Source organism: Thunnus albacares, chromosome 9, assembly GCF_914725855.1.
Source record: "Thunnus albacares chromosome 9, fThuAlb1.1, whole genome shotgun sequence".
In the NCBI taxonomy this organism is placed as follows: Eukaryota; Metazoa; Chordata; class Actinopteri; order Scombriformes; family Scombridae; genus Thunnus; species Thunnus albacares.
In genome coordinates this window covers 13,158,021-13,185,109 of record NC_058114.1, presented here as the reverse complement: position 1 = coordinate 13,185,109, position 27,089 = coordinate 13,158,021, and the positions used below count along the sequence as shown (strand labels likewise).

Sequence of the window (27,089 nt, the reverse complement as noted above, 5' to 3'; positions counted from 1 at the left end):
ATGACTTTGGGCCCAAAATTAGCTGGTTATCATTTGAAAATAAATCCTCAATTAGGTAGCCTTGTGCAAAATTGCATAAAATTGTGGTGATTGGTTAGACTGTAAATCTAAGTCTCATTTAGAAAAATCATTTTGCAGTCCAGTTAGTATGTTGTCATTTTAAATATTGATTTATTCTGTTTTGTGTATTGTAATACTGTACATTTTTCTGTCTTTTATCACTGAACACAGGTGCAAAATTGATTATGGTAACCTTTTGGTCATTCATATTATTTATGGGTTGAGTTTAACTGTCCCTCATATTTATGACAAACTGTTTTGTGTTTAAATACACATTTTATGTTACATCATATTTTACAAAAATACAGTTTTCCAACTGGAACAAATCATGCACATCAGCCCCCTGGTGGTAGTCAGTATTAAGACGTGGGATGGTTTTCAGTCTGATGTCACTCGCTTTGCATCACAAATGAAAATGTGGCAAAACAGGTTTTTAATCACTGCAACAAACCCACCAAACTTAATAAAATGTAAATGATCTGTTATACAATTTACAAGAATGATTCCATTAAAGTGAAAAAAATATCATTTTGGATGTGGATGTTTGTTGTGAATCAGTACAGTGACATTTCCAAGTTGTCGCACTACGATGACATACCAGTCCTCTGCTTTTTGTTACATGACAGGATCTGCACAAATAATTACAGGTACTAATACATTAAAATAAATCAATATTCTGAGAGCCAAATGATCGTGAGGTTTACTGTAAAGAACAATTCAACCAAGTCAACTGATGAGCAGTTTAAACCCTGTAGCTTTCATTCCTTTCTACTCTGAGGTAAGCTCCCCCCATATGTACTCCAAATAGCGTAGAACAAACATTCATTTGCAAATCCTATTTGAATACCAGGTATGACACTGCTCCTCTGCACTCAGGAACTCGCCCTACTACCGAATGAGCAGTTTGAGGGGATTACAGGATGTTACATGCTGCTGCAGTGACAAAGAAATAAGTCAATACACTAACAGTTGGTCAGATTACAGTTCATATCTGTCCATAACTCAAGCTTTCCTGGGATTGTATGTTGAACCATGTATAGGCCGTCATTACACACTGCATCACCTGTGAAAGCTCCTATTTTCATTACATTCATGAAATACTGAAGCGACTATGTTGAGTTTATATGCAGAGTTTATTTCCCAGTTGCAGCATCTACTGTGGCTACTGCTATCTGTCGCTATTATCCTGTCAAACAGTGTTTACAGCAGCATGAACTGACTGTAGCTGAATCAGTATTTTGTGGTTTTCACACAACAAAAGCAGCCATATAACACGTAGTAAATCAATAGATTTTGTAGCATAAAATAAAAGCAATTTGGTCTGAAAATTTATTTTTTTCAATCAAAGACAGCTACTATACCTTTTTAAAACCTGAAGATCGTCTTATTACAGATAAAAAAAAAGAAGATTTGAAAAGAAGAAGATTTTAGCCCCAACGAAAACAGTTGACAGTGGGTTATGTGGATTATCTAGAGTGAGACAGTAAGTCAGACATTAATTCTTAAAAGAAAAAGATACTGTTGAATTTTTCAAGGCTGTGATAACCACAACAAAATGCTGCAGGGAAATTTATGCCAACATCTATTATGGTATAGTATATATAAATCGGTCACAAAGTTACTATGGTAACCCTGTAGTGACTTTAGTTGCTGTAGTAAACCATGGCAGACGTAGCAAACTGCAGTGTGCAGCCAGATTGGTGGACACAGTTTGTATGACCAGTGTAGACCAATATAACCAATTTGTATGACCAGTGTAGACCAGTGCATACCAATTTACAATGATGGCAAATGTAGGTTTATACTGGCTCTTGTGTGGATCTGCTCCACCCCTGGATATGGTACCATGGGCTCAGATTTGGAGAGAAATTTGATTGATTGCTGTATGGTACACAACAGGAAGAGGGCACTGTTTTGTCAGAACCAATAGAGCTGGAGATTTCAAAATGGCTTTATTACATTATGAAAATTGTCCCAGATGGAAGATGCCAGATTCAACATCATGATAGTTTTTACATACAGATTTTACAGTTACAAAGTCGCCTTTATGTTGAATGTGTTGATATCTTATTTGAAGATGTAGATGTTGCACATATTTATCCTGATTGGAATTAGAAAATTTAATTCCCTGATTATAAAACAATAGATTCACATCATGCGAGGGGAAACAATCTAAACTGACTCACTTTTATCTGCAGTGTCAATGTAGCTCAACGTAACTTGACATTTTTAATTATTGATTGATGACTATAACCCAGGACACATTCTGATGTTAAGTATTTAAAAAACCATTTAAGCAGAGAATAGTTACAGACAGTCCAGAGTACGTGAAGCAATTGACCTTTTTCACCGCAGACATTTTGACTTGTCATAGCAGGAAAAGCACAAGAACTGTTAACATTAACGATGACTCAGTTCCATTCAGGCGTGTAAGGAAAACCATAATGGTGAACAATAATGCACTATACCAGGCTCATGAATTTAAATGAGATTCAGCCTTCATTATTTTGTTGTTATTGCACCTGTGCTTTTCCTGCTTTGACATGTCAAAATGTCTTCTGTGAAATAGGTCTATCTCGACATCATGACTGCTGCTCTGTTTTGACTCCTTAACAAAATTGGTTTCAACATGATCAGACTTTTTTTTTCTTAACATAAAGATATAATTTGAAGCCCTTCGTTTTGATCTTGACATACTGATGTACGACCTCATTTTGCCCTCTAAAAAATTTTTATTAAAGAGATAAAGACAGAAAAGAATATCTTCCAAAGACGAAAATTACAATGAATGAGAAGGTCAATTCATTCTGACATTCATGTTTCCCTCTGGGAGCTCTGCAACAGCTCAGGGAATATTACCAAAACTGATGTCCATGCGCTATTTTTATTGTTAATTATCATTAGATGCTCAAAGTATTTTTGCATTAGCAGATTATTCTCAAAGATCCTGTGAAAGTCAGCTTTGGTGGATTTGCTGATATAGGAGCCTCTGACAAAGATCCTGCTTAGCAGCAGCAGGAGTTCGATGTGAACGTTTTCTTCCAGCTGCAGAACATTTAACTAAATCTGACACGACTTGAATGCAGGTATTGTTGAGCCTTCAGGAAGTGTCGAGGCGTTTATTCAATAAAACATTTATAATAGGATGTTAAACTATTCAGAAACTGAAAAGTGCACCACAGGGCTGCTCACTAAAACCCACAGTCTGTGTTTCTAACACAATATCAGTTTTGTAGCTGTAAAATACAACTTGATCCTGAAAATGAAAGCTTTCCTGTTTGTCTGTATAATGTAAAAAAGTAGTTAAGGTCTGTTTTGAAGTAAAGATTTGTCTAATGAGCTGATTAGTGATTAGTAATAGTTACAGCAATTAAAAATATAATATATACACACTAAATTGGGATATTCATAGCTAACAAATGACAATATACAATGTATTTGTCTAATTTCTGCTTAATTAAGAACGTACACTGAAGGCAAATGTGATTGTGAAGATGTTTTTATGTCTTAAACAGTGTTACTGTTGCCTTAGTCACACACAGACACTGTGTCTGTAGACACTGTTTATGTAAATCTACAGATCTATGATTGCCATCTATAAATGCACATAGTATCTGGAAAATTATGGCTTTCCAACACAGTTTCACACACTACTTAGCAGAACGCAGACATCAATAACTGTCAGAGGCTTTTTTTAAAGGGAAATTAATAGGCAGTGCTGTAAGGTGTTATTTAATCACATTACATTATGTGTCACCTCTGTCACTTTCATGTTTTAAATGTCACTCTTTAATGCTTGCCACTTGTGTGCTGATTTATTGACTCAGCCAAAGAGTGGATGTCATGTGATCATGCAGTCTTTATATTTTCAGCAACAGATCTTGAAAAGTAATGACTGGATTTGCATGAAATTTACTGCACACATTCATGCAAAGAGGAAGATACCGTTTGATTTTAGACACTGGGACTTGTGTTTAATCAAATTACCACACAGCAAATTTGGGGCCAGGTAGTATTTCAGCAAGAAAAACTACACACGTTGCATAGAGAGAGGGAGAAATTGGCAGGGACCCGTCAGCTCATCTCTGCCCGCGTCCTCTGAGAAAGTTAATTCAGCCATGCATCACAGGCCAAGCTTTCAGTTTTAAAGTAAAATAAGATTTTCTCTAATGAGGTTATGTCAAATACAGACACAAAAATATGGTTTGCACATTCATATTTCACAGGAAGAAAACATTTAGAACAGGAGGAATCATTACAGAGAGGAAAACCCCTCTAAATTTTTGCCTTGGGAGTGGTGAGTCTGCTTTGAATTACTTTCTTGTCATGTAAACATTTGATAATATAACAAAGAGCGAAGTAAAAAAAAATCCAGATTTAAAGCATTTAACTATCCCTTTGGGATGTTTAAAGTCCTCCAGTCAAAAATGTGTTTTTCTTCTTGTTCCCTCAGCTGGATGTTTGAGATTCACAATGTGGACTGATGTATGTGCAGATTTTGACATTGGAAAGCTGTTTTTATATTCATCTGCTGAAGGAGGAAAGTTTTTTTAAACTCAAATATGAGTTTAAGGTGTATATCTAGAAGCATGATTGTGACATCACAACTAGTTTGGAGCCAATTGTGGTCCAGTATGCAACTTACAAAAGTGTGCTGTGGAAACCTGAAACCTCCAGTGCACGTACACTGAGAATGGACTTTAGTAAAGTAGGAGACATCTTGTGTCCAGCAGTTAAACTTTTGAAATGAAAAATATTTGCATATTTATCACATCTGGAATATTTGCAGCTCATCGATTCAAGAAGGGTGGCACGGTAGTGCAGTGGTTAGCATTATTGCCTCACAGCAAGAGGGTTCTGAGTTCAAACCCACAGACTGGCCCTTCTGCGTGGAGTTTGCATGTTCTCCCCATGCCTGTGTGGATTCTCTCCAGGTACTCCAGAGTAGCGGCTTCCACGGACCAAAAACATGCAGGTTAAGTTAATTGGTGACCCAAAACTGCCCGTAGCTTTGAATGTGAGTGTGAATGGTTGTCTGTCTCTATACTATATGTGAGCCCTGTGATTGACTGGAGACCCAAGGTGTACCCAATGTCAGCTGAGATTGGATCCAGCTCCACCATGACCCTCTAGAGGATAAGCGGTAAAGAAAATGGATGTATAGATTCAAGAATATTTAATGAGGGGGAAGGAGTAGATGTCATATTAATGACATAAATTGATTTTTTTTTGCGGAAAAAGCATATCAGACAAAAATTATTATTTAAAGTAGAGTATTTTATAAACATCTTATAACATGTCTGGAGGGGATCTTTAAAAACAGTGGAGATTAGTGCAGACTGGTTGTGTGTAATGTTCCTTTAAAGGCCGCTGCCCCCTGCAGCGGCGTCACTGCGCAGAACAGTTTGAACCAAAAAGCGGAGTGACCTTCCTCCGCTCTCAGTCTGAGAGGGGCAGCACTGAAGCAAGAAGCCGGTCACAGCTCCCGCAGCCCCCCGCTTTAGCCACAGAAATGAACAACAACTTAGTCGGAGATGAAGTCGGGTAAGATCCGTTTGACGCAGCGCTTTTATCGCGGACGCAGTTAACTGTAAACTGCATTGTAACTTAGTTTGCGTTCTCTCTTGACAGCTAACGTTAGCTAGCAAGCTAGGCTAGCCCCAGTAAGTTAGCGAGATCGCTAGCCGGAGGAAAAGACGGCCAAAAAGTGAAACTAGTCACGAAAGTAGCCCCGTTGTCACTGTTGTTGCTTACGGCGAATTATACCATGTTGGTCTGGAGTGCTGCTGCTTGACTTGTCAGGTGAATGTGTTAAAGTGCAGTTACTTATTTCAGTGTTGTTTTCTGTTAGCTCGAAGCTAGCTTAGCTAACGTTTGCCAGCGAAGCGAAAGTCTCCTCTTCTGACTTCGCCAAAGCGAGGACATTTAGCGGGCACTGCTGGAGGATGGAGCATCCTCGTCTGCACTAACCCTCCACATCTATCACTGACACGTTTTTAACAGCGGTCGTTGTCATGCGTTGGTGGACTTGTCAGCTAGGTTTGATTGTAGCGATGTTTAAACTGCCGTTAAACTTACAGTCATGTAACCAGCATCCGAGCTCACCGGTCCGCATGCAGTGAGCCGAGCAGCCGCTCTCCGTTCCGCTCCGCTCCGCTCTGACTGGAAAACACTCAGCGGTGGAGGCTCGAGCCGGGGGCAGGACACTGCTATGCTATGGCTCTGTCCCGGGGTAACATACGTGGCAAGAGCTTTATAGAAAGACCTTTATTGTCGAGGCCATTGCATTTAATGTTAGAAAACCACAGTGACATCAACCAGGAGTCACACCAGCTGTGTATATTTCCCCCCCATGCTGCACCGGCTTTGGTTGCAGCGGTGCCTCATATCTGTGTACTTGGCTGTTTGGTCAGCTGTGGTGTTGTTATGGCTCTGCAACTATGCGTTTCAATATTTTCCACCAAGTCTCCTGTGATTTTGGTCCCCTGAGTTTGACCTTTATCAAGCCTTTTATATGTAACACTTGTCATGATGCTTGTATAAATAGCAGTTTTATCATTTACTCTGACTCAAAGTGATGATCAATGATCAACTGATGGTAATTTATCCATTCTTTTCAGGAAACTTTTTGTGGGTGGGTTGGACTGGAGTACCACACAAGGTAAGTCACACTGTTTAACCTTTTAAAGGCTCAGGCACTTTTTGCACAAAGTGTAGTGAATGAACAGGAATTTGTCATAATGACATTGTTGTAGCTGCGTGGTTTTGTTGTCAGACTGGAGGACCTGGCTTGTAGCTTGTTTGGACTCCTGTTTGGAAACTGAGCTTGAATGAAGTGAAATGAACTATTTATAGGTGATCTGGTCACATTTAGGTATGAAACACAAAGTAGGACTGGGAGATAATAATGTAAAATCTTGGTGCTTTTTATCCTCTGTCTTGATATGAATTTTGTGATGATGTTTCGGGTATTATAACTGGTGCTTTCATACAATAATTAAAGTATGTGTGACATGATCTCTCACTATACAGCCATTATTAACATGGCTCTTATGGTCAGGCAGTCTTGTTTGCTTATTCTTTGGCCAGAGGTGGACTGATCTTTTATTTAGCTAAAATACTCTGACTGTGTTGACATAACATTAAACTCTGACACATTTGCTTAACTAAGCTTGGTTGATTTTGTAGAAATGGTCTTTGTGGAGCAGTGTGTTTTCGTTTTCACAAATGAAATGTACCGAAAGCATCGTTTTGGTATTGAAACCAGTAACATTTAATTTGTTTCTAGCCCACCTGGACAGATTTGAAATATGTCACACTGTGACAATAACCATAATTCCAGATGATATCAAGTGTTGTGTAATCATATTGATGTACTGATATAACATGGAGTGAACAACATACCATAAATATTTATTACACATCAGATCATTCTTGATATTATACAATTAATAGCATGATATTAATCAGAGAAAAGAACAGAAACACCTTACAACACGATACTACAGCCCTGCAGAAAATACTGCACTCAGAATCCCTGCAAAATCCCAGGAAATGTCGTCCACTTAGTGTTGGTTGAGTCTACATGAGGCCACTGTTGCTCTTTATTAATTCTTGTCTTTGGATTATGTCACTGTGCTTTCTGATTGCATAATTTTTTGATGTCCAGTCACAAACCACAAGCATTGGTGGTGGAGTCTATGTTGTACAGTGTACATTGAGTCTGTGTATACATCCTCCTCTCATTCAGACCTGCCCAGAGATGGTCTAGTGTGTCTACGGCCCTTTACTGGCTCCTGCTCGGTTGGCCATTGTGTAACTTTGTACTCAGGCTCGTCTGTGTGAACAGCACTGTTAACATTAAGATCAGAACCACAGCCCTGCGTAACTCTGAGCTTGTTTCCTCGGAGATGCTCCAGGGCTTCCCAGCAATGAGAAAAGCAATTATGGTAACGCTCTCCAAAGTGACTCCTCATTTGTTCAAACTTGCACGCCTTGCCTCAGTGGGTGTGTGCGGGTGTTACAGCACTTGGGTGTACATTTGGTGCTATGCAAGATGACAGTAGGTCAGTGCTTAGTTTGCTCTTTAGGAGTGTCGATATGTCGCTTGAATGTGACTGGAGAGTGTTTTTATATTTTTACATTAAAAAACACTTGTTCAATACTCAATATTCTGCCATAACTCAAAATCAAGGTCACTGAATGACTGAAAGTGTTCCCTCCTCTAATTTTATGGAGTGTTGCTTCATCTTTCCACACCTGATTTAGTCCCAGTTACACTTTCAGTTCAGGTTTCATAGCATCATTTATTATAATGAAAGAAAACGTTCATTCAGGAGGCAAACTGGGCTGGATTGTATCTGTGATTGTAATTTCCCATTTGTAGTGATTCTGTGCTTATTTTTGTGAATCTGCACAGTTGTGTCTTTACTCTCTCTCTTTTTTTTTCTTTTTCTCAGAGACACTGAGAAACTACTTCTCACAATATGGGGAAGTAGTAGATTGTGTCATCATGAAGGACAAAACTACAAATCAGTCGCGAGGCTTTGGCTTTGTCAAATTCAAAGACCCCAATTGTGTACGGACAGTGCTGGAGACAAAGCCGCATAATCTTGATGGAAGAAATGTGAGTATTTTAATTCAAAGGACCAGATAGTTAAATCAACTCGAGCAATCTGCCTGCGCTTTGTGTGAGCAATGTGAAATAACCTCATACTGTATTTCCTCATCCACATTACTTAGAAGTTATTCAAGGAGAAGTAAAGTTTTGCTTTGGGTTGTACCTGCCTGCAGCCAATAATACAGATAATGCACTTTGCAAAGACCGACATTTGTTTGCCTAACAAGACTTACCTGTTCAAAGTCAGATTAGCAAAATTGGCAGCTAGTGTTTGGTTTCTTTAAGGTGGCGGAAAAGAAATACACAGTTAAACTAGTTCCCCTTCTGCGTTAATTCTGCCGCACAATTTTCTCTCCATGAATGATATATTGCCTCCTTTGTTCCGTTGATGGAGGCGGAGAAGGACATAAAATTTTATTGGCCCTGTATTCAAATGACTGTAAGTCAGTACTTATGTTGCCCTGCACTGTGAGGCAAACCAGTGCATTGGGTTTAGTGAAGAAGAGCATTTGAAGGTGCCTTTATTTGGGGCTAAAGTCAAACGTTTTCTCTCTCTCTCTCTGCCGTCAGATTGACCCGAAGCCGTGCACTCCCAGAGGAATGCAACCTGAAAAGTCTCGAACCAAGGAGGGCTGGGTAAGAGGACTCTGTTTTCTACTGGGGAGGCAAAGCTAGGTGTTTTATGCTGGAATAAGACTCAGTCCATCCCCTCCTCCTGAGGTTGGACTCTAGTTTCCTTTCATGGGGCATGAGGAGACCTTGAACTTCATTTATAAAAACACTCTGACTTTGACCTAATTTCTTTTTTTCTTTCTTAGATGTCTTTTTTAAATCATCAGTGTATAGCCTTCATGCCTTGGAGAATGATAGAAATTAGTTTTGGGTTTTGATAAATCACAGAAGCATTAAAGAATCTATGGTATCGACCTCTATTTGTGAGCAAGGTACTGCAACAATATCAGCAGATCTCTCGTACAGCTTACACAGGCCTGGGATTGACACGTAATAAGGTCATTTTTTCCTAGATGTAACAAATATCTCATGAAGAAGCATTGTGTCTACATAACCAGCTAAATACTGGAATTATAATAACATGTGTGCATCAATGTTTTTGAATTTAGATCTGTTTTCTTAATTTTTAAGATTGAGAAACATTTTCCAGCCTTGATAGTTAAAATATGTTGTAACCGTCCTCCCTCACTGTGTAAAACTGAGAAAACAAAAGTAGGCTTGGACGCAAGTTAGTTCGTGTGGTACAGAAAATTGCTTTCAGCAGTGAATTTTTTAAAAGGCAGAAATCTGGGTAATTTGTGGGTCAATCAACAATGCTAATAAAGCCTCTACAGATCTATTATAGTCATTTTGTCCCATTAGGCAGCAGAGGTTTTAGTTATTGCACCTTTGCTGTTAAGAAAACGTTTTTATAAGTCACATATTTGGCTGTAAGCACAGACTCTGCATGTCAGAAGCTTTTATAAATGAGGCCCTTTTTCTTGCTATTGAAACCCCTTTCACTGACTTTAAGCTATGTAGCTGGTACTGAATGTTTTACTAACAAAGCAGAAGATGTATTTGTTAAAAATCATTGTTGTAGTATGCAGCCTCTAGCTCTTACAGTTTGAGTGCAGTGCACAGCGATGGTGGAGAGAGTGAGTGTAGGAAGCCGTGTTCTCTGATCTGTGGAGACTAGTGTTTGCATTGACATGACATGTTAAGAATTATACCCCAGGGCAAGAGGAGAACCTAATTTCTTCTGCACTGTCTGAATAGATGATGGCTAACTGGCCCCTTCCCAGAGTGATCCTTTAACAGACATTGAAATCCATACACTCCCTGTTTTCTTTCAGAAGGGCAGCAAAGCCGATAGCAATAAATCAAAGAAGATATTTGTAGGTGGAATCCCCCATAACTGCGGCGAGCCTGAACTCAGGGACTATTTCAATAGATTCGGAGTGGTGAGTATTGCCAAGTGCATAATCAGTTCATATCGTCATTATGACTGCTTGAATGGATGTGACATTGAACAGGGTCAATATTAATGTATAAAAAACTGGAATTGTGTGATAGGAAAGAACAATTAATTATTTGTCCAAACTGAGGCAGAATATTTAATTTGGAATAAGAACGGACCCTGTCTGGTTTTCTAAATGGAGCCACTGTTTCCCTTTGTCCCATTCAAGGTCACAGAGGTGGTAATGATCTATGATGCAGAGAAGCAGAGGCCCCGAGGTAAAAGCTGATCCCGTTTTTTCTCTCCCCTCTCCATACCGTACCATCTTAAATCTCATGACAAACTATTCTGGCCCAAAGAGAAAAAAAAGGCCCAATCAGCCCCAGATATTCAATTCAATTTAAACACTGTTTACTCACATCTGAAATTGTGTTTGCTCATAGGGTTTATGGTGAAGACGCACAATAAAATACAATGAAAGCATTTTGAATAAAACCTAATTTGACATTTCTGGAGATGGAATGAAAGTGTAACGCAAAATTATAACATTTATCTCCTAAAGAGGCACTGAGGCCTTCAATGTATTACGAATTTAAGCAATGTTAGATGTAATCAGCTCACATCTCACAACAGTAGATGGCACCTTCAAACCACGTCTCAGCCTCTGTCACATGGTCACATCTGAAAATTAGATGAAGTTTTCAGAAATCGCAGGCTTTGATTTGGATTGTTGCAGTGTCCTTCATGACCTTGTGGACGATAAGAGTCTCTTTCATGCAGACATTTCAACTCAGTTAAAGGAATAAAAAAATTTATAAAGGAAAAAAATTCACTGTAAAACAAATGAGGACATTAGCTGATGATGATGGCCAAATGTAAATATGATATGACATCACTTCTCAATATTTACTGCATTTGAAATGAAACAGGACTGCAATTAAAGACATTTAAAGCCAAATATTTATTGATTAATTGTTCTATCAAATGTGAGAAAATAGTGAAAAATCATGTCCAATGTGACATTTTCAAACAGCTTGTTTTGTTCGACCAACAGTCCAGTGAATATTTGTCCAGTCTGACTGTAAATGACTTAAACAACATTAATCTTATCCTAAATTTATATTATTAATTGGTTATTGGATACGTAAATAAAAAAGATAGTTGATAGTAAAAAAAAAAAATGACTCAAACACTAAATGGATTATCAAACTGGATGACTTTTCTGTTGATTAATTAATTAATCGACTAATTTGTTTCAGCTCTAAAAAAAAAAAAAAAGATTATTAAAAACCATCAAAGGTAAAAAGAAGAAAAGACCATTTTAGAAATATGGGTGCCAGTGTGTCCCCACATTAGCCTCAGTAAAGCTGAATACATTACAGCGACAAGATGTGTTCTGTTCATGAAAATCTCTCCAAAAAATGCAAGAAGTTCATCCAGTTAATTGGAAAATTGTTCAAAGGCGTTCTAGGAAGCAAAAGAAATCACTAACTGAAAAAGGGGGACAGGTTGGAGGAAAGTAGGTGCTCCAAAAAAAAAAAAAAAAAGCAGCACTTTATCACAACATGCGACAGGCATATTTAGAACAGTTTGAGTATCCAAAGCTGGATTTGTCCTTCAGATGCTTGTTTCAGCCAAACGCTGAAGGTGATAAAATACAACATTGTCACAAGAACAATGGAATCACTGAAGGAAGGTTTTTCATGTCCTTTGCTACTTCAAAAGTCTCTCCAATAAACTTCCTGATAGTAGAAATGACAATCTTTGATATCTCAGAGGAGTTTGTCCAGTTAAGTCATAAATTTATCATATGTGTACTGACATGTGCCGACACTTTTAGTGTGGACGGCCTCACTGGAAATCAGACCCGTGCCACCGGCAGTGTTGGTGTCACACTCTGCCCGCTGAACTACAGTCACAGCTGTTTCATCTGCATTTGTCCTACATAGCAGTGATGCAGCGGCCACTGACCCACAACATGTACTGTATTACTGCTACTTCTTTCAAAACCCCCCGTTCACTCTCTGTTGGGAGAAACCCAGAATAGTTTGTCATTGGAATTTAACATGATGTAATGCACCAGTAACAACCATTACATAATCTTTAATAGTATAGTAACAGTTTTCTTTTACTAAAACCATTAGATGTTCAACATTGGAATAAGTTTTCTTTACCTTGACTTTAGATGTAACTGATACATGTATCTTAAATGGCTTAGTGTGTTTTCCCATATGTAGAAAGTTAAGTATTTTTGTAAGTAAGCCCTTTCTATTTTTCTTTCTTCTGTCCCCCTTCTCCTTGTGAATGGTTTGAATGTGATTAACGGTGTCTCTTAAGATTTGTCTTTTCTCCTTTAGGTTACTGTGCATTGACTGGTACCACAGAGGTACAGGCCAAACGTAAAAAAAAAAAAACAACTACTAATTTTCACTTAAAATGGGATGTACACAAAGTTACATCATTCCTTCTTATTCTTGAAAATTAGATGGAGAGTTATTGGAAAGTTTGCCTCTAAGTTATTTGAGGGATAGTTTAGCAGCAAATAAAGTCTAAATTTTTTAATTGTTTTAATTTTTGCAGGATAATAGGAACCTGATGGCGACTCTTTGATATTTTAAAAAGTTGTATGATGCATGGCGTCATCTGAATGGTTGTTATTTTCTTAATTTTATTTAGTTAGTGGCTGATATGGACCAACAATACTGAGGTAATGATCACACCATTATCTCTAAAATAGAAATGCTACAAAATGACGACAAGAATGAACCAAAACAAGAATGTAATGCTGTAATTTGAGAATCAATATGATTGAAGAGACAATAAATTATAATTTTGGGTCATTACACGGTTTAATAGTCTGCATGATGGTCACAGCAAACATTTTATGAACAATTTTATCAATAGTGTTGGGCGATTGAGTAGTTTTTCATTTTCAACTCGAGTGTAATCAAGATATGTCAAACCCTTAAATGTGCCAACTTGGCTTTAAATTTAGATTAGGGGACGGGTCATTGACAGATGTTATTAATAGCAATAGATCATGAGGCTTGGGAGCGCTTGGCATGGTACGAGAGGTCTCTAAAATCTCAGTTGTCTCGCAGGACGTTTAATTGGATTCAGGTTAGGTCCCCAAGTAGAGATGTGCACACAACCCAATTCTGCCATCGCGGAAAGTTAATCAAATTGAAAGTAGATCACTGCAGCGTGTTTCTGCGCTTTGAAATGTGTTGTTACAGATGAAGATGAAGTAGTTTATTGAGCATTTGGCGAGGCTGAAATGTTTCACCAAATTGTAATTTCTCAGCTATGAGGCCTTTTAGACTTTGGATTTTGGGTTCTTGTTGATGAACTTTGTGTATTCCCCATTAAAACTCTTTAGCAAAATCAGCAACTTGTCACTTTTGAAACCAGTTATGGCCTATATCTTTGTGTTACCATAAGCAGTATTTTAATTGTCCATTTTTAGGCTTATCCTGGCTGACTCAAAAGTAAAATACTCAGTTTGGGAAAGCTTGGAGAAAGCTTTAGGCATTCTACAGTTTGTGTTTCTCCATATTTTTGTGATGCATTAACAATGGCTGCTGCGAGTGTGTGCTCCACAGCGATATACCAAGGGACAGATCAAGGTGGGGTTTGGATGAAACAGCATGAAGTAACACAATGTAGTATTGATTCAATTGGCATTTAGCAGCTTATTTGAAACAAAAAAAGTAACTACATGTTCAGTCTTGTAAGAGAGTGGAAGATGGATTGAATTGACCTTTTTATGCGACATTTAACATTAACTCAAATGCTGCACCTGTCATTCTTGATGTGTAACAGTTAAGCAATCTGTATCGCTATCTTCAACAAATTATTTCACTGCACAGTAAAGAGAAAAGTCTCCTTCAATCCCCCAGGCTTTAGTCTTGGATATGTGTTGTTCTGCAAGTCTGCGACATCATCCGAACCCCAGGAGCCTCTTGCTCAGTCTTGATGGATCCTCACTCTGCTGAAGCCCAAAACTGTTCTTCATCTTGTGTTGTCACAACCCCCCTGCTACCTTGATTCACTCTTGGTCGTTGGCTAGGTTTTGGATTTATTACTTTCGAGGCCGAACAATCAGTGGACCAGGCTGTCAACATGCATTTTCACGACATCATGGGCAAAAAAGTGTGTAGTTGTAGTTTTATTTTACCCTTCAGATCAAACAGAGGCTTGGGCGATATTAAGATGTATTATGATGCTGTTTCATTAGTTATGGCTCATTTTATAGTTATATTGTCACTGCAGCATCATACACCACTAATTTGGCTTTTAACATCTTAAAACAATCAGGCCACTAATTTAATGTGCTTAATTGTTTTGTTCTCAACACACTGTACTGTTACTCTTATTGCTTTGTCTTTAATAGTTTCTGTAGGCAGACTTCTTGTATTTTACAGTTTCTGTTGTCGCCCAAGGCTTTGTTTAAATTGACCACTCCTTTAGGATGTGTTAAGTGCAATAGATTGTACTCAAACATTAAAGATACTATTTTCTGGCTTTTGATGATAAAATGACAAAAAAATAACACAATAAAAAAAATTGAAAACTCACAGAATTTCACTGAATAAAAATCACCTAAAGGATTGGTCCAATCAGTTCTGTTTCTTTTGTTTTCTGATATTTTGTTGGCAGGTCACTTACACGTCAACATGTTTTTTTTTCTTTTTTGAAAAGTTAAAAAAAAAAAAAAAAAAAAAGCTCAACTCAGTGACCTCAGTTGAAGAATCTCCATACTGTGTCCATCATTTCTCTACCAAATATACCAAATGGCAACGTCTCCTTTTAAAATGCTGCTCAGGATGAGACACGAGTCACACAATAATATTTGCATGTGACTTTTTAGTGTTTGTTGGGTGTAACAGATGGATGGGGTTTACTGCACAAAGTCAATTCAGATAATATCAGGTAAGCTGTCCATCCGGGGGAAAAAACAAAGAATTCACTACAGTGTAGTATTGCATGATACCTCCTAACCTTCTGGCCTCTGTTGTATGTGGCAAACACCACCCACCTGGCACCTCAGCTGAGTAAAACAGCTTTAAAGGCACGTTTAACGTTCTCCTCCCCCTTTTCCCCAATAGGGACTTTTTGTAATTAACAGCTTTCAAACCACTGTTCAGATACCAGAGGAGAGACCGTCTCCTCTCAGTCCTCCATGCAGGCAGTAAAGGTGTGTGGGCATAAGAAAATGATCAAAGTCAAACACCGTGTAGTTATATCCGCTCAGTCATATCCTGTTTCCATCTTTGCACAACGTTTTTTTTTTAATATTTGAAGGTCAGTCTGCGATACTTGACACTATTGTAGACCATTGAGCGTTTATGTGAAGTTTTTGGACTCTTTTGGGCAACATTAAAGCAGTGAAGAGTCCATTGCTGTGGTGTTTCTACACCTCTGAGGATAGTATGAACTGGACCTCAGTGTGTTTTTTCTTGATGAACCTTGAGTTTCTGTAAGTGGCTATCACTGCTCACACTAACTACCCACTTCTTCTGTTTATTCTAAACAAAAAAAAGGTGCGTAATTTGCTGTGTGCCAAATGGTTTTCCCCAGGAAAGAGCTACTGGATACCTCTTTTTAGACCAGGAAATGTAAACACCTTCATGGATTTTCATGGAGTAGCAACACAACACATCTTTCTTAAAATCGCACTGATTATTACATTAAAATATGAGCCGAACCCCGTCTCATTGGTAAACGATTCAGGCCAACCTGTATACTCTCCAGTGGAACGTGCCCCCCTTGACTTTGCCCTGGTTTTCAGCAGGAATCAAGGCTAGACTTAATCCATTGTTCTTGACTTGACATTACCTTACGCTGGGCCTTGAGGGAGGCTGGGAGATATGAGTTACAAAATTAGAAATTGGAGCACATCAAACTTTGGAGCAAATCCCAGTTCCGCTGTTGGGGACTGTACAGAAGTCATGGTATCCATCACTCGTAGCCGTGATGCCCACGGGAGAAAGTGCTCAGGTAGTGCCGCTGCCGGAAACATGTGCATGTAATTAGGTCGACAGAGAAGGAAGAGGGGAGGCTGGGGAAGGTGGCAACACCTTAAAGCAGGGATGAATTCGCGATTCATTTTCCTCCTGCAAGGTGACCCCAATAACTCAACCCCTCAGTCTATTTCTGGTTGGCTCCCCCTTAGTCTCAGCCTGTTTCTTTGCTCTGGTTAACTGTTGGTGGCTTTGCCTAGTCACAGAGAGGAAAGTTTTGTTATTGGGGCATTAAATTTATCTCTGATGCAAGGCATTAAACCTTCCCAGTGATGGACGATAAGTAAATGGATAACAAGTAAAGGGATAGATGGCTGAAGTTGGTTTCTGAGCTGTATCTACAGTGCAGTGAAACAAATTGGCACTTCTTTATTATTATAATAAAAAAACAACAAAAAGAAACTTGAGGTCACTCTCACATTTGGGGTTTGGTTGTAAGAAAGTGTCGTCCTGCAGCAATCAATTGGATGATTTATATTGGGGTCAACGTGTATCAGTCACTTGAACTTCACTTTTGACACAGTATGAAGATTCGATGTAAATTGACTGAAAAGACTGCTCATTTGTACTATCTGCATGTTTACCTTATATTCTGTTAGAACTGAGATACAAATTTCTCTCTACATCCATTTCCCCCCTAAAACTTATTCCAAATAAAATAAAAATGAGATTCTTGATAAGCGTTAGCTGGAGAAAGGTAAGTCATGACCTTCCATTAGACGTCTTTATCATATATAGTGCAGTTCATTAAAGGAAAAAAATAAATCTATGTTTCTCAGGTACGTATTCATAAGCTGTACTTCAAAAATCGTTTTTGCATTATTTGCTGTCCTTGCAGTAATATTCTGTGTGCTGTGAAATTCCCACTTGATTATTAGTACCTGAGACACATAGCTGTAAAGCTGTCCTGGCTACAAAGTAATATTAATTTACATAGTTGCCCCACATTATTAAAATAAACATAAAGTGAAAGATTTGAAACTGGCCCAAAATGTTGGGATTAAATATCAGTGGTAGGACAGGTCTACCTAGGTGAGGGACTTCATAGACCTTATACTGGTGTTGCCAAATGTGCCCTCCTTGTCCTTTGTCCAGGTGGAAGTAAAGAAGGCCGAACCTCGTGACAGCAAAGCTCCTGGCCAGCTTGGCCCTGGCCAGTGGGCACCCAGGGGCATCTTGAGTGCAGCTAATGGTTGGACAGCACAGCCTGCCCACGGCTGGCAACAGCCTTACGGGCCACAGGGTGAGTGGGAACAAGTCCCAGAGCAGAACGAATAGAGGCTCACTGTTCAAAGAAAAAATAGTAGTAACTGTTAAAATGTGTTGAAGCCTCTGCTTTAACTTTAACCTTGTACATGTAGGTCACTGCCCACACTGTCAGTTTGAATGTTAAACTGGATTATGTGAACATTTTACATTTCAGGAAACAATATTGTCCTCAGTCTTAACTTTTTTTTTCTTTTCCTGAAGGAGTGTGGGTGTCGACCACCGGCCAACCTATAGGTAGGTGTTCGACCTCCATTTAACACACAGAATACCGTTTGTCTTTTCTCTTGTATTTTAGTAAATTACTTGCTTTGTGCATGTTGCATAACTGTGGTAATTGATCATAGCGCAGATAGATTTGTGTCCTTGTCATGTGCTCATGTGCTTATCTTGAAACGCTTGTGTCACAGAAATGGGCTTGCACTTTGCATGGCCAATAGGTTGATGACAGTTAGCAGCACGTGTTATCACTAATTCATAATGGCTGAAGCTGCTGATAATTTGCTGCTTGAGACAGATGGCAGCCTTGAATGGATTCCGGCCTCCCTCTGCTATTGGTCAGGCTCGGTTTCATATCACTACCTCCGGGTCAACCTGCAGTGCTCACTGCAGTGTCGGCCCTGTGCATGCTCAGAGGATACTTCAGCTTCATTCAGCTTCAGACCATGTTGTGCAAATTCAGTTTTTTAAACAATTTATGCATCACTTGTTTATGTTATTAGCTGTTCAGTACATATTCAAACTGATGTAATTCACATATAGTACATCTGTGCTGACATTTAGCTCATTTCATAATTTGTATTATTTCCTGTTTATTTCAAGTCATAAATTTATGTAAAATGTGCATATATTTATATAAAAACATGGATAAAACTGCCTGTTCTGTGTTGGATCAGGTGGATATGGGCCTCCGTTATCAGCAGGCCGGGGAACCCCCACACAGCCTCCATCACCTTTCAGCGCATTCCTGGTCACAACCCCAGCGGGCAGCTTCGCTGCACCTCAGGGCTACCCTCAACAGGGCTACAGCACAGCACCTCAGTTTGGTCAGTGATACTAATAAATACACTCTTACATGCTTTTGCCATCACAACAAAATGCATACAGGTTATGTAGAATATGTAAGAGTAACAATGTATTAATGAGTAATGAATTAGGTTTAGACTGATAATGTCTGACAACTGATATTGATTTTTATTGACTATGGTCACAAATGGTCAATGTGCAAATGCTGTCAAAGTGTCAAGTGTTCACCTTTTTGTCTTTTGAATTTTCATCTCATTAGAAACAGCATTTAGGAAAACAAAAACACATTACTTAAAATAAAAGTGAAATTATTTTTAGCCCTGTTTTTAGCAGTGTGTACCATGTGAAAATCCAATCTATGTCATGTTTTCCAGGCAGCTTTTCTGTTGCAGTGGTCAGGGAGGATCCTCCAGCTTATCAGAGATGGACAGTGTGACTCACAGATAGCCAGCACTTCATGCAATGCTTAACTATACATTGGTTAAACCTTACTTAAAATTCTGCTAAGCAGCCTGTGGTTGGATTACCAACTTCCACTGTTTAAACTTGTCTGCAGTTTCAGTTTCATGAAGTATCAAGATAATACTTTGAAAATGGTGGACAAAATATTATAAAACAAATAGGAAAGAAGCTTAAATGATCCATCACAGGGTCCTCGTTATATTGATACTAGATTTTATTTTTACATTTAAAATGTGACTGTAGACTTGTTAGCGACACTGTTGCACTCAAGTCAAAGCAGGGATTCAGACTGAAAACAGCCCTGTGATAAAACAGCATAGTGGGCTGCGCTGGTGTGGGCGTGTTGTTAAGGTGCCGGTGAGACGATGAAATACGATCTAGGAAGTCCAGTTGTAATGACAGATTGATGTGTTTAAAACACCACATAGCGGTGTGTAACGCTCAGAGGATTTTACAACTCTGGAAAGTTATCACAGCAGCAACTGTTTGAAGTAAACAGCAGAAATATGGTGTTCCTGTTATAAAGTAATCCACCAGGACTCTGTGTCGACAGCGTCAACGTACTCCTCTCGATTCAGATGAATGAGAGCACTGCGTTTTTCCCCTTAGGGCTAAAGTCCGTCTGAACTAAGCCAAAGAAAATTTGGGTTTTACCCTGGTTGGGTTTTACCCTGGTCAAGCCCCAGCAACACTGGAGCTTGACCAGGGTCATGGTTTAAGAAAAGTCTTTGTACTCCCACATAGGATACCATTTGTGATAAAGTAACACTAGGAAATGATCACAGAGATGATCTTGTTATTCTCCAACAGGTTACAGTTTTGGCACACCCCAAGCAGACCAGTATGCTCCACAGGTTCCTCCTCCGCCCACCACTCCAGGAACTGCACCGCTGGGCTTTGCTCCCGCCACCACACCAACTCAGGACTTGAGCAAAGCTCCCACTGGGCAGCCTGACTTCCCTTATAGCCAGTATGGTAAGAAAAGCATTGTGCATAAAACAGTTTGCTGCCCTTTTCTCTCCTATTTTATTTTTATTCATCTCTCAGCCCTGCCCATGTCCCTGGATATTTTATTGAGTGCAACTCAACTCATTCAAATGCATAACTACAACCCTTAAACAAGCAGGAGCCTGCTCTTGGTACCATTTAGCTTCAACAGCTACATATGCATACATGCTTCTTGCATACATGAACCCCCCCTGGCTCTGCCGTGAAGATGCTGCTGAAGTTCCACCATATCCGGGAGTCTTCAGCAGTCATTTCTGTCAAGTTTTTCCAGCTGGGCTGTGGATTGGTAAAAAGATTGGTAGGTCTTGGTAGGTTTGAATTAGATCATCCTGCCTTGCAATGTTTTTTTTGTTTTGCATTTTTATTTTGTTTTGATTCTGAAGGGAGTGCGACCTTCTCCTGACTGACTGCACTAGACATTTGACCTAGTTCAAATACTCCTTCCTTCTAATTACTCCCTCCTACACCTCCTCCTCTTCTTCCCTGTTGATGACTGTTGATGACTGATGCTGGCTTCTTTTCCTGGTCTTGGCATGATCGCCATAGAAGAGCACCAGCATGGCAATATAATGCCAATGAAACCTTATTTCTGGAATCAGGCATGTGCAACCTGCCAAGCTACCTATCAAAACTTTTCAACATGACCATCTATTGTTTCACACCAGAGCTTTGCATGCTTGTCAACAAAATGTGAACTTTGCCATACAGATCTCAGCTCACTTTTGACTAATGTGTTTATAGATTTTACTGATATCTTTGTGGTCTTTGAGCTGGACTGTTAGTCTAGTCTAACATTACCTCTGGACTGTGTTGGGCCTTGATAATCATTTCATCTGGATCTCTGTCGAGCTGGTGAGCTCTTGGCAAAATTTCAGTCAGCATGTAGGGACTGGAAAAGAAATTTCATAAAGCCACTGTAGTGTCAATGTAGAAAACCATGTGCCTTATTAATTTCTTTGATTAAAAGATGTGATCAGAGTGCCACGTAATGCTGCTGGGAGGGAGCGTTTCCAGAGACTGCACGTGCAGTACTAAGAGCTTGAGATCATGCTGAGAGCACAAATGGAAGCTGGAGGTTTTTAACTCTGAAACCAAAAAGAGATATTATGAAAACTACCCAGCATCCATGGAAAAGGACCAAGCTTCGTCTTTATTCGACATTCACGCATTCAGTGACATAAGCACACAGTCACACAAGAATCAGACATTCATTCAGGAGTTACATTCATTTTTTTTGACTGGCCGGTATTTTTCTTCTGACTTGGCTTACAGCTGCCTCGCACTGCTAGATCTACATTTAAAGTAGTCATGTATTTTCTGTCAGTCATGACAGGTGCCCATCATGTTCAGTGTTTCCTGCTTGTGCTTATCTTCCATCCAGCTTTTTGCATTTAGAGTCCACTGCCTGTTCAGGCACGTAGTCAAGTAATCAAAGTCAGCCGCACAAAGTTTTTGTGAAACGAGCAGAAAATCACAAATGCTGATAAATGTTGGTGTGTTTTTGTGGACACAAATAATGAGAAGATCACGCACCTCCACCATGAAAGCTTAAGTGACAAACGTAGGAGTGGACATGCCATTTTTTACCTGCGTCACATCAGGAAATGGTTGATGTTAGGCAAATAAACTAACTTGTTTGGCTTACGTGGAGTTGGGTCGTTAACATCATTTAGTTAGGGTTAGAGCAAGGATCAAACCAGTGATTTTGCATATTTTAATCACTTTATTTTAATACCATCATTTCCCATACATTTAAAAAGATTCATACCTTCCAGGCAGACACTGGCTTTATTCCATTTCAGTACGCTGTGAAAATTTACTTAAAACTTGAAACTTGAGAATAAATTTATCACAATAAACATTTTTTTGACTTGACTTTTTTGTCAAGAATCTTTGTTGTTACATTCAAGAACAAGGAAATCTGAAATTTGAGAATTTATGTCTGCTTTTTTTTTTTAAGCAATAAATTTAGATTAAACTTAGATTTCTTTCAGCAATATAGCTCATCAGTGCAGTGCTTTTTAGAAATGTTAGATGTTGAAACATCCCTGAATGCCCCACCAAGGAGAGTTTTCTTTCATAGCACGTTTATATCATAGCATGCCATGTCAAGCTACTCAGAGTTTTTGAACATGGCCTGTCGTCACAACTTTAGTAGATAGAACAGTAATGTAACTTTGACACAAAGATAAATGGGGTACAGTACCTGAAACAGGTTTCAAGTTCAGTTGATTTTCACATCACGCTGAAATTAATGGAAACCAATGGTTGCCTGCAGAATAGAGTATCGATCTAGAAGCTGTTGGCATTCTTTGGAAAATGGCCGGAGGACTACGGACTACACATATAAAACCTCTGGTGTGGTCATTTAAGGTTAAGATTAAATACAATATGTTTTCAGGAGTTGAAGCAGCCCCACAGCCACACCACGCTACTTTAGCGCCAAGCTAATTCCTGTCTTTAGTTGCTTTCTCATGTTAATATTTTCATTGTGGGAAAGCGCATTTCTCATAGTTTACCTGCATCTTAGCATATCATGCACGTTTCACAAAATTTCATGAGACCAGGCTGGCATGAAAAAAAGAAAAAGTCAGGAGCGCTAGCAGATAGCTGACATACTCTCACTCCATTTTGTTTTGACTTCCAGATGAAGCTGAGCAGTGATGCCTCACCAAGCGTAGTGCAGAGCCAGTAAATGAGTATAAATGTAAAGCTCTGTTAGCTCAGCAAGGGGGGATCTATGTAACGTAGTCGGCCAGCAGTATCTGGGTTCAGTCAACCTGGTCTCCTCATCTCCCTGATAGGCTTGGGTAACTACCCTCAGGACCCCTCTGCCTACGGACCAACGCGTCCTTCTCACAGTTATGGTCAGGATGAGCAGGGAGGATATAGTGCAGGTAGGTGCCAGCATCGTCTTCTCCAACCACAAAAGTAGCATTTGTTGAGTACTGTAGTGTTTATAGAGCTGCAACCTGGTTTTTTGCCTCTTTTTTCTTTTGCTCTGTGTTTAGTATTTTGCATGTACATTTTGCATGTACATACAAATTACTTTGTGTACTCCTGTATAGTAAAACGCAGCTACGGGCTGTCTCTTGGCTGAGTGGATTTGAAAGAAATTTACATTGAAATTTGGCGTTTGGAGCTCTTAAGTATGTCATCTCCCTCAGCAGCTGTAGCTTTACTATACCAAGACTTACCATGTCCTCCTTTTTTTTTTTTTGTCCACTCTCTCTGTCCGCATTGCTTTGCTGATTATAAAAGGATGATCTAATTGTCAGAAAATGTGTTCATGGTTCAGTTGTCTCTATGCATCAGCTGTCCATTCACCCGTTGTTTTTTCCCCGTGTATTGTCTCCACATTATAGCTAAAGGGGTGAGAAACAGAAGAAGATTTAAAGAAGGACACGAAGCCAGTAAATTTTCCAATTTCTCTCAGATTCCTCTGTCTGGCGGTCCTGTTGGGACTGCTCCCTGTTCTTCAGAATTCGTATTTTTGTTCTGATCTTGAAGCACTTTAAGCGCCCCCAAAAGAAATGTTGTATTATCTATTTTCCCCCTTTTTCTTTCTTTCTTTCTCTTTCTCCTCTCTTTTGTCTTTCCATTCCAGTTGTTTCTAATGTTCTTTACTCCAGTATTTATTGTTGACATTTTCAAATTTATGCTAACTGGATGTTAGCAGGGCGGGGAAATAACCAATCACCAGCAAGATGCTGGAAGGATTTGGTCAGTCATTTGGAAGCAAACCAATCTGTCTTTTCAACCATAAAGGCCCTTTGGCTTGGCAAGTGGCAGCTTGATTTTTGGGTTGCACCAGCCATTTACAAGCCTCTTAGTTTTCTTTACCTGGGTGTCACTGTGGTTCCCTTGTCTGTTTGCAGGGAGACGGTGCCATCCAGTGTTTAAACAGAAGAACATCTAGACATTCAAGAGAATCTAGACATTGTTTTCCTCAATGAAGCCCGGCTTTAAGCTGATTTTTAAATTCAACTGAAACTGTAATGTTTGTCTTTATACATTTTTACACTTGCATAATCAACACTTAAGGGCTCATTGAAGGAATACAGTATTTGAATCAGGAGGAAAAATCCACTATGAACCCCTTAATACTGTTTAAAATCAGCTATTGGTAATGCAGTTTGGCATTTCTTGGCCAAAAAAAAAACAACAAAAAAAACAAACAAACATAGAATAGAAATATTTTTTTTAAAATAGAGAAATCTTGGGTCTTAAGGCTGGATATAAAGTAGATGCTGGGATAAGATTGGAATAAAAATGAAACATGACAACATTCATTTTGATGTGGAGTCCTAACACTCCCAATGCAGAAAAATATGACAGGACAATTATTCTTCACCAAAATGTTTTTTTTCGCAAAAATAACAGCTTGAATATACATCAGAAATATAACAGTGTAAGGGTAAGAGGTGGATTTTTCATCAAACATCAAAATTGTGAATTTTTTATGTAAACCATTTTACTTACTGGATACTTTTTAAGTATTAAGGCTTCTTCCTAAATGCTCTCTGGTGACTCTGATAATAAAACCCTCTTCTCTCCACTGCCTTCTTCTCTCTGTCGTCCACACCAGGGTACGGTCAGGACCTGACAGCGTTCGGCCACACATTCGCAGACCCAAACCAGCAGACGGCCTCATACGGGGCGCCGACAGCACAGCCCGCCGCCGCTCCACAGCCCGCCGCCAGCGCGTTTGGCAGAGGGCAGAACCACAACGTACAGGGCTTCCACCCGTATCGACGCTGACCGTGACTTCTGGGCAGGGAAGGGCGGCCGTTGTAAAGTTCAAAACAAAAACAAAAACAAAAAAAAGTCAGGGAAATGTGTTCTCGCTAAAAAAGCAAAACTGGAGTTCTGGATTGTTCTATGGGAATGTTGAATGCACACAGTTTGTGAAACAGAAACCTTTGTGAAAGCAGGGATTCCAGTAAAGTTAAAAGGGGTGTAAAAAAAAAAAACCCAGGGGTTTATTTTTTTTCTTTTGTTTTTTTTTTTCTTTTGCATAACTAAAGGAACATTCAGCAGAAAGAAGCTTTTATCCTCCACCCCCCACCCCATGTTTTATAGTAGAACTAAACTACTTTGCAATAATTTTGATTGTCTGGTCAAACACTAGCACAGAGACTATATGGAAAGAGACTTGCATATAAATATGTATATTTATGGTGGACACAAATGAAAACAGGGTCTCAAGTTTCCTCAGCTTTAAATTCTAGGGAAAAATGTTTTTATTTTTCATTTGGTGAATTTTGTTTACTTTCTGAGCCTTTAAAGTTTGTTTAAAATGGAGATTATGAATATATATATTATACACAAACTGTGCAATTTTTTAAAAAGAGAATTTTGTACTATAAATGTACACTTTGCTTGTTTTTTTATTTAAAGATGTAGACTTCCCTCAGGTGGCTGTTTTGGGTGCATTTTGCACTTATGCAAAAAGAAAAAAGGACAAATTATTACAAAAATAAATGTTTTAAGGATATAATGCTTGTCTTGTATGTTGAGTGTGTTTTCCTTTTGTTGTGGTAGTGGAAAGCGTCACTGGTACCTTTACCTGAATTAAAGGACAGATTCACATTTTGTCTGTCTGAAAACAATATGTGTATAACAACAAGTACATTTAAACAGTTTCTAGTTGGTGTAATTGTTTCAAATGACAATACTGGCTGTGAAGTGAGTCAATTAGGAGCTTGTGAGTATTGTTTCAAGACAGACTTTGAAAAATGTGAAGCTATCCTTAAATTTTTCAAGTCTGTCTTAAAACAACAGTCAGATGCCCAAATGAAGATTGAAAGAGGCTTTGCTTTCTGTAATCATCCTCCTGTTCGTACTGACTATTAAAAGATCCTCTTCAAATATGCTTTCAGTGTAAGCAAAAATGCATTTAAAAGTTTATCTGAAGCTTATATGAGGCTTCAGCTGTCTAAGTTAGTCATATCAAGTGTATATTTACAGTCTTTTTGGCATCAAATTCCCTCTTTATGTTTCCTCAGTCAGTTTTTCCTTGTTGAGCTGCGGCGGAAGTATAGTAATAAAAAGAGGGACTTTGGCACTATAAAGATAAATGTTGAAAGATATCTACTTGATTTGACTAATTTGGACGACTGAAGCTTTATATTAGCTTCAGATAAACTTTAAATACATTTTTGTACAGAAGGAGGACGGTGGATTTTGGCCCCATCACTTACACTAAGTGCATTATGAAGGGATCTTCTAATGGCCAGTATAAACAGGAAGAATGATTACAGCAAGAAAAACCTATTTCAATGTACATTGGGGCACCTGACTATTGTTTTAAGACAGACTTATGAAATGTCAATTTTGTGTGAACTTACATTTTTTTGCAAGTTCACACAATGCTGATCAAGCCTATCGCCACCAGATAAATCTCGTTGTATTAAACAGTATACAGAATTTTTATATCAGGTGTCTGTGGCGACATTCCCACACTGGTGCATCAGTAGTGATGAGGGCCGCCTAAGCTAAGTATCCCAGAATGCATTTCGCACCAACCAGCAGCAACGGCTGTTGTAATTTTTGCTGTAGGACTGTCAATAGGTTACTTTATTAAGTTTTCATACTTTTTTATGTAAGAAAGTAGCAATTTTGATTCCCAATATGTGCTAAGTTTATCTGAATAACATCTATCTGGAACTTC

General features: G+C 38.9%; 1 protein-coding gene across 9 annotated transcripts in view; it reads left to right on the top strand.

The window, feature by feature from the left end:
- Positions 1-25,916, top strand: part of dazap1 (DAZ associated protein 1) — a 29,792-nt gene extending 3,876 nt beyond the window's left edge. For 2 of the 9 annotated variants that reach the window (XM_044361049.1, XM_044361048.1), the window contains exons 3-15: positions 6,681-6,721; positions 8,520-8,686; positions 9,251-9,316; positions 10,528-10,635; positions 10,861-10,909; positions 14,701-14,783; positions 17,750-17,897; positions 18,125-18,157; positions 18,817-18,966; positions 20,219-20,383; positions 23,221-23,313; positions 23,782-23,829; positions 25,005-25,916. In XM_044361049.1, coding sequence (XP_044216984.1) covers positions 8,573-8,686; positions 9,251-9,316; positions 10,528-10,635; positions 10,861-10,909; positions 14,701-14,783; positions 17,750-17,897; positions 18,125-18,157; positions 18,817-18,966; positions 20,219-20,383; positions 23,221-23,313; positions 23,782-23,829; positions 25,005-25,177 — 1,230 coding nt within the window. In that variant the 5' untranslated portion in view covers positions 6,681-6,721; positions 8,520-8,572 and the 3' untranslated portion in view covers positions 25,178-25,916. Of the gene's footprint in view, positions 1-5,452; positions 5,605-5,761; positions 5,863-6,680; positions 6,722-8,519; positions 8,687-9,250; positions 9,317-10,527; positions 10,636-10,860; positions 10,910-14,700; positions 14,784-17,749; positions 17,898-18,124; positions 18,158-18,816; positions 18,967-20,218; positions 20,384-23,063; positions 23,194-23,220; positions 23,314-23,781; positions 23,830-25,004 lie in introns of those variants that run through there. The other 7 variants (XM_044361052.1, XM_044361044.1, XM_044361050.1 and 4 more) reach the window with 7 other exon arrangements.
- The last annotated feature ends 1,173 nt before the right edge of the window (positions 25,917-27,089 follow it).